Source organism: Hypomesus transpacificus, chromosome 14, assembly GCF_021917145.1.
Source record: "Hypomesus transpacificus isolate Combined female chromosome 14, fHypTra1, whole genome shotgun sequence".
Taxonomy (NCBI): domain Eukaryota; kingdom Metazoa; phylum Chordata; class Actinopteri; order Osmeriformes; family Osmeridae; genus Hypomesus; species Hypomesus transpacificus.
The window spans coordinates 13,898,458-13,906,847 of record NC_061073.1 but is presented as its reverse complement, the minus strand read 5'-3'; the positions used below and the strand labels follow the sequence as shown (position 1 = coordinate 13,906,847).

Sequence of the window (8,390 nt, the reverse complement as noted above, 5' to 3'; positions counted from 1 at the left end):
TTCACTTTGTTTCTTCAAACAGTTCACCTTGAAAAAGATGTATTGGTTCAGTGCCGGTCCTTAAAGTCTGGATTGATCATTTCTATGATCTTCCCATCCATTAAGTCTGATTGCACAACAAGTGTCATGCAAACTAGGTCAACTGGGTGTTTTTTTTAAGCAGAGGAGTAACATGTGTAAAATAGCAGGCCTCGTCAACAGCCTTGGCATGCTACGCTTTTCTGTCTGAAATGGATCCATGTTGGAGCGTTTGTCTTGAAGCTGGAGTGAGTTTTATTAATAGACCATAACCTGTGAAACACGATGCTGCCAGGAAAGAGACGACAGACACTCACTGTGACTTCTAATGATTTCATGAATGGGAATACTCACGTCCTTCGTCACCTCTCTATTAGCTACTGATGTCATCGAAAAGATATAGCACACACACAATGATCTGAGGAGTGATATTAACTGTATTTATTTTTCAAATCATTTACAGTACAAAATAGACCTCCAGGTAACAAAATAGCCACAACTATATCCCAAACACACAGCAATAGGGAACACTGGCAAAGCAGCAAGCTGAGAAAGACCTTGTGGTATACTTAATCTCATGATACCTGAAGGGAACAACATTCATATTCACACAGGTGGGTATGCACACATATAGGCTACCGTTTGTCATTTCCATAAATCAAGCCTGTAGATGGAACAACAGCTAAGTGACCTCCCTTGTTAAAGAGAAAAACATGTTTTAAAGGACTAAATGACTTACAGAAAAGATATCAAACTACATTAGGATATTTAGGGCAAGAACAAGGCTGATATTGCTTTTTTGGGGATGTATTCCATATTAAAAGTACAGGATTTTTACCGGCAACTAAGACTGAATGCATCCTCTACTGCATGCTTTGACTACTCTACTGAACAAAGAAGCATTTAAAACGACCAGTTCTCATGAAGGAAATAGTCATAAATAAACATTTACATAGCATCATTTAGCTATCAAATATACACTGCTCTCTCAAAATAGATCAACTTTCTACAAAGCTAGTACAAATGGAGACCGTTTTTAGAAATGTCTCTCCAATGAATGATACTATACAATTTGACTGACTATTATACATGAAATCAGTAATAACATAAGGGCAACATAAACATCTTACCAAACAAACTATTATTCTGCTATATGTAACATGCAAATCTAAAGTCATTTTTTATTGAGTTTCAAAAGGCATTGGCACACATCTAAACAGGGAGTCAATGCAAAAGTGTGGCCCTGTACTTGTTCATTAGACAGCTAGCAGAAAAATTATATTCAGTCACATTATACTTGTTCTTAACAAAATCTAAATAAGTCCCTTCCAATACAATCAGCATGCTCCATGACACAATGCCTTTTGCAATCATACTGTATACTTCAACTACTATCAAAGCTGAATAGCAGGATTATAATGTCTTAGTGTGGTTGGACACCAATATCATTACACTCGTCACGCATGGCATAAACCATTAAAAACTGTGACATGCTAACTGTCAACATTCTCATGGCATGAACCTGGTCCAATCTGCACTGGTGAGAAAAAAACATCCCTAACATTTCACAGGGGACTCGTTACGCAAAGTCCTTGCAGTTCTATTTCTCCATTTGTCAGTTGGCGTTGTTGTGCTATATTTGGAAACATACAATGGACATGTCCTTTCACTGCTCCCTATGTGGAATATGTTTTCAAAACTCTGCATTAAAAACACAGCAGATGGTTATGATTCAAGATGTCCCTAAATTGTTTCCACAGGTGAACTAACCCAATCACTCTACACACCCCTGGTCGGGCATGTGGGCAGACTTGTATGGCCTAGGAGTATACATCAGGTGTGTCCTGCATTTCTGTTTACATATTTAAGATGAGTCATGGGGTGAAAATGCAGAAGCTAGACTAACTGACAGGTCCCTAGGCTAAGCACAGTCAATACAGCACACTCTGAAACCAAGTACTGGCACCTCCCTGCTGGGTGAGGTCACGTTTAAACATAGGCCTGAAAAAGACCTGGGATTGGCCAGTGCTTAGTGGAGCAAACGTCACATACTGAGCCATGCTGAGGCAAAAAGCAGAGCAAAGAGAATTTGAACAATTGATCATGGGTAAAAAGTGTTGCAATAAGCAGAAAAGGAAAATATGTGGTTTTTAAGAAACTTTCCTTCAGGCTAAATTGTATGTCAAAGAATGTATGCGCTATATGCATGTCATTTGAAGGTATTGCATTAAATACTTAGGGAGAAGCATTGGGTGGGGTTGGTGTTATTGTAGCTCATTTTAGAGTAAAGATGGAACTATGTCACATACATGCATTTCTAGACATTAGGGTTTTTGATATACTCATAAATAATTACACATACTGCTACCCATAAAGATATTTACAAAATATAAGACGGTAACTACTTCAATGCAGCAAATGTGTATGATGCAGAAGTACGCTGCTCAGTCAAAAGAAAATAACACAAAAAATAAACATTACAAATAAATAATCGTTAAATATGTTTGTATGATAGTTATGACATACATTCATTCTCAGAAACGTAATCCAGCCCCATCGCCAAGAACTTGAATCTATGAACACAGAGACACGAGCTGATGGGACAGAGATGCGAGGAAATGACACCCCTCCGATCCTAGTTCCCTTGTCACTCGTCTCCAAGACCAGGAGAAGAGGAGACCGCCTTCTTCATCTTTCCTATGGTGCTCCTACTCTCCCTCTTTTCTAGAGTTCATGTTTCGTGGTCTTCTATTGCCTCCTGGCAATCGATCAGAAAACATGGTGCCAAGTGGGTTTTAGGCATCCATTTCAGAGGGCAGGTGGGATGGAGGGTGGTCTATAAAGTGCAGACCTTCGGTACAGTTCTTGTGGATGTGCTCAATACCGGGACAGGGCTCTCAACAGGCTGGCCGTGATCAATAGCACTGCCGTTGCCGTAGTGACAGTAAGGATGGGGCTCCAGTCTATCTCACTCCCCTGTGAGAAACACAGAGACCAGGGTCAGAACACAACCAGGCACTAACTCAGCATCTTAACCACCTTCTAACACAACTAACACAGTTGATTCAGAAAACATACCATGAAATAAATAACCTTGCAAAGTCTTCACAAAATATGTACAGTAACTAAGATCCTACTGGCCTGTCATGCATTTTCTTTCACAGCAATGTCAACGCACTGTGTGAAACTGCCCACCCGTTTCATGTCCATCAAACCTATTGGTTGCATACTTTACATGGTTAGGTGCTTTTTCTGTGGGATGACCCCTACCGTGAAGAAGTTCAAAGTCACCCTCTTGTCAAATCTAGACACCAGAGATGAAAACCTATGCTCCACATCATCAGTGCATTTCCGGACCATAAGACATGTTGGCCACAGGCCACGTGCAGAAGACGGAGGTGAGTCCTTGCCATACCTTGCTCTCTGGGACGCCAGCTCCGATAACCAGCACCAAACCACAGCCACTATCACAATCATTCCTATGAAGGGGATGGAGAGAACAGGGTGCTCAGACGGATGGATGAAGCTCTGAGGAGGAGAATAAAAACAAAGGATGGATGGAGATGAAGGAAATGGAGAGACAAACTGAAAAGAGGGAAGAGTGGAGGGTCGGAGACGAGTCACAATGTCGGATATCGTCACGTCATGCTAAACCAATCGATGAATACATGATGGGAGCTGTGATTGCGGTATAAAAGGGAGGGGAAGGGGGGTCATGGTGTCATGGCCATGTCACATGATACATGAGGTCAAATCACTGTGAAACAAACAATTATTATGATTATAACAAAGTAAACCCTGAAGATACGTTCAAAGATTTCCATTTGACGTGAGTATTTCTGCATATGAGACAGTAAAACAAGAGACAACAATGACAATTTGTAGACAACATGAACAGAACAATAGTAATAAATGGGAAGGACGTGGTCATACAGATGGTTTGTCTGTGGTGAAGGCAATCAAACGCTTTCGGAATCAATCATTCATGTGTTAAGTGCTACACACAGCACGTATGGACATTGAAAGCACAGGGACAGAGTCTTGGACAGGGACGGGTGGACACTTTGACACGACGCAGAAAGACAGTTCATTGTGCAGCTTCAAGTATAGGCACAACACAGAGGAAGTGGAATCCAAGCCTGGAGGACAACATCCAGTTAACTTTGATATGGGCCGACAGTCAGTGTGAACTCATATCACAACATACATAGCTGCAGTACGAGATCTGCACACATAACGTCTACAGACACGAAGTGAATGTGATGTGTGCTATGTGTTAGTTATCATTGTGATTTTCTTTCAGCAATACAGCGTTTTTTGGTTTAGTTTGAATTCTCACAGTTGTTTTGGTTTGAGATGGTTACCACAATAGTGATAATACATCTCTCAAGCCACTGAAGTAGGCAGCAAACATACTCTTGGTCTCTTAACCCCCCCAAAAAAAGACCTTTTCCTCATTTACATTTAGTCATTTAGCAGACGCTCTTATCCAGAGCGACTTACAGTAAGTACAGGGACATTCCCCCTGAGGCAAGTATGGTGAAGTGCCTAAGGACACAACGTCATTTGACTTGTCCGGGAATCGAACTGGCAACCTTCTGATTACTAGCCCGACTCCCTAGCCACTCTGCCACCTGACTCCCCTCATGGTCCCCTTACCTGTCCCCGCTCCCCAGAGAGCTTCTCCAGCTCCGCCTTGCAGAGCTGCAGCTCGTCCTCCAGCACAGCTCTCTCCCTCTGGCTGCAGTCGTACAGCGCCTGCAGCTCCTCCAGCTCTGTCTTCAGACCCTCACACTGGGGGGGACGGGGGACAGGGGGCGGGGGGGACAGACACCAGAGTGAGGAGCCACACTATCATTCAGACTTTTTCATGTCAGTCTGTCTGCTAATTGGATTGGCATCGCCTGTTCAATCCTAACTCTGGTATTTCAACACCAAGCGGTGGCATTGTATGCAGACAGATGCATGCTGTCATCTGTTGGCATGGGATCCGTTAGCTCCTGATAAAGCCACATTTAGCCACTGCAGCTGCCCCTCCTGTGTTTTGCTTTGCTACTGCGCTATGTCTGGCTTTGCATCAGGGCTCTCAGTATTCTTAGGATAGATATGAATTCAGTTCCATAGCTATACTATAATAACTAAACATAACATACGCTGTGTATGACTTACCCACTGTTCAGTATGCATTAAATAAAAAAAGAAAATGTCCGAAAAACTGATTTGATTATTTATTACATTCTGTGAGTGTATGCAGTGCATTTTGGTAAATACACTCATTTTGGCCCCCAAAGATGATTTTGACATTTGAATGTGCAGTGAGCAGCCAGGACGGCCCTGATCGTACCTCCCTCTGGACCTGAGAAGCCCGTTCTTCCGCCTGCTTAAGCTGGTCCCTCAGAGAGAAGATCTCCCCAAAGCCCCCGTTCCAACCAGTGGGGGTCATGGGTTTCCCATCAAAGGAGATGTTCTTCTGGATGGAGGCATCGACCTGGTGACAGTTGGTGCCTGTAGACTGGGCCATGGTCATGTAGCTCTCGTTCACGCCTTCCTCCGTGCCAGCCTCCATGTCCGGGCCCTCCGTGCCCTCACCTTCCTCTCTCAGAGACAGGTACACACTGCTGGAGCTGGCAGGAACGGCATCAGTTACAACAAAAGAAGGGGCATTTACTCAAAGATATTTTCCCCAGTCAGCCTTTGAATAGACTGTAAACATGGAGAGAAAAAAACAAACATAGACAAACTCGTGATGTATTTTCTTTTGAACTCTCTCTTGGACGAAGCTTTAAGCACACCGAGGAAGTGAGGAAGTGAGGAAGCGAGGAAGCGAGGAAGCGCTGAGCCCTGCGATGACTTCCACATCAGTCTGCCGCTCTCACCTGGTCCTCTGCCGCTGCAGCTGCTGCAGCCGGTCGGACAGACGGCTGTTGTCCTCCTTCAGTGTCACACACTCCTCCCTCAGCGTGTTGCACTCCTCCTTCAGCAGGTCCACGTCACCTGAGGAGAGTGCACGGGGCAGGACGTTCACCCACCAGGGATACACTGTGGTATACAGGACTCTGTGTTCGTTTATGGTCCTTTGGTTTTTCCGACTTAATTTGATTGCTCTGGACTGACCCTATTTTACATAATTTCACTAATAGAATTTCAAGGCGAACCAAAGGGCAGGATAACCAGGAGAATCTTTCGTAGTACTAGACAGAAAAAATGTGACTTCATGGATTAGTAAATAAATCAATGGATAAATAAGTGAATTAATCTACATGATATGTAAAAAAGTCTGTTCAGCCCTTTCATAAACAGTCTGTACAAGTTATGACCTCAGTGCGTTGAGACACGAAATGCACTTTAAAAACATTTGAATTGGATCATGCCACCATATCCCTTTGTCCGACAGTTGGTATTACCCCGAACCCCTCAACCTCTGAGCTTGGAGAACTGCAGTTCTGAGCAGACTATCGTGCTCTCTGGTCCCCACCCCTGCTTCCCCACCATTCTCTCACACTCTGTCAGAGTCACACCCAGAGTTCATCTGGCCAGGAGCAGTGATGTCGTCAGTTGGATGAGTCTGACGTGCTGCTGGCGGGTGCCTCTCCTCCCTTATGGCTTATTCCTTGGCCGACACAGGGGTCGACATCACACACCCCTTCTCCTGCCACCGTACCGACATCGAGAGCTCTAACGGGATTTTAGCAGTGCATTCTCGTCCTCCATTATTAAACCCACAACCCTGATTTATGTGTTTGACTGCTGGATGCTAAGCATGATGGAAGCTAGCAATAAAAATGCAAGGACTTCATGCTTTGGCTTCATGATGTTATTAGTATTGACATACAGATACTTTTGTCTGTGAGTGATTGAGCTTGGGTTAGAATGTTATGGTTTGAATTCCACCTTGGGAAAGACAGTTAGGCCTTTTAACTGTAACTCTCCCCATAACTGTGTGACTGTTTACTTATTGATGGAGGAGTTGAGAGGGCATTGTCATGGCGACAGACAGATTAACTGGTTGGGTGTGCACTGAGCACTCCTTTCTTTAACCCTTTCATGTCTCTCTCCACTCTTCTTCTCACCTTTTTGCCCCTCGACCATCTGTTTCTCAACCTCTCTCAGTATAATTTTGAATTCTCACTTTCTCTCCCTCCTTCATTCTGTCCTACTTTCTGTCACCGATCTTCCACTGTCTACCAATCCAAACCTACCTCTCATTCTCTCTTGTCTTGCACCCATCCACCTTCCCCTCCCCATTTGCTCCTCCTCTCATCCTATCCTATCCTAGCCACTACCTTTCCTCCCCTCCTCTTTCCCCTTTCTCGCAACCCCCCCTGAAATCTCCTCATCCATCCTTGTCGCCTTTCTTCTCCCTCCCTCCCTCCCTCCCTCCCTCCCTCCCTCCCCCCCCCCCCCCCCCCTCCCTCCCTCCCCCCCTCCCCCCCTCCCTCCCTCCATCCCTCACCTTCTCTCCTCTCCACCTCGCGGCGTTGGCTCTTCATGCTGATCTCGGCGCGCAGGGTGGTGATCTCCAGCTCGTACTCCATGGCCTCTTCACCCAGGCGCTGCAGCTCCGCCCTCAGGCGGCACAGCTCCTCCTGCAGCGAGGCAATGTCGTTCTCCCGCTCCCCCGCCGCCTCCTCCGCCGCCTGCTGCAGCAGCAGCACCTCCTCCTGGGCCGTGCGCAGCTCCTCCTGCGCCTCAGCCAGCTCACTCTCCTTCTCCTCCTCCAGGCAGTCCATCTCCTCCTGCACCGAGCGCAGCTGAGCTGGGGAGGAGGAGGGGAGGCGGAGGGGAGGGGTTAGGTTTGGTGCAGTAGAACACAAATGGGTGGGGGTGCCTGAGAACAAAGGGTGTGTTTTTGTGTTTTTCTCATGTGTGTGTATCTTTTGGGTGTGGGTGTGTGTGTGTGGCTGTGTGTGTGTTTCTTTTGTGTGTGTGTGTGTGTGTGTGTGTGTGGCTTTGAGCAAAAGTTATGCTTGCGAGGAAATCTGATGTAACTGACAGTAAGAGACATGCTGTCATTTGACCTAATACAGATGTGGATCACAAGAGGCGTTTGAGCATTTCCCAGTAAACTGAAACCAGGTAATGTTCCCACAGCCCTACGAACAGCTATGACAAATGATGGTACGCATGTTCACACTTTATAGTCAATTATGTCACTAATGGCTTACACAATGTCTTTCTCCACATGGCCCCTCAAATCTGTTCATTAGAGCACTGGTGGGACCATAGAATTCCATGGGGTGATTGGATGTGTAAGACAAATGGTCTGGTAATTAACATTCACTAATTTCACAGCAATGGCAGCCAGTAAAACACCATCCTTAAATCTTTTACACCATATCTCAGTCTGTTGAATATACTGACGCTCTGTAGTG

General features: G+C 45.3%; 1 protein-coding gene across 1 annotated transcript; it reads right to left on the bottom strand.

Annotated features, from left to right (window-relative positions):
• Positions 1 to 443: 443 nt before the first annotated feature.
• On the bottom strand, positions 444 to 8,144 carry LOC124476402 (sarcolemmal membrane-associated protein-like). The gene is made up of 7 exons (XM_047033524.1): positions 8,141 to 8,144; positions 7,472 to 7,774; positions 5,895 to 6,012; positions 5,363 to 5,642; positions 4,678 to 4,812; positions 3,434 to 3,546; positions 444 to 2,994 (listed from the first exon to the last, which is right to left on the bottom strand). Exons 1-7 carry the CDS (start codon positions 8,142 to 8,144, stop codon positions 2,982 to 2,984), a joined length of 966 nt encoding a protein of 321 aa, XP_046889480.1. The 3' UTR covers positions 444 to 2,981.
• Positions 8,145 to 8,390: the final 246 nt, after the last annotated feature.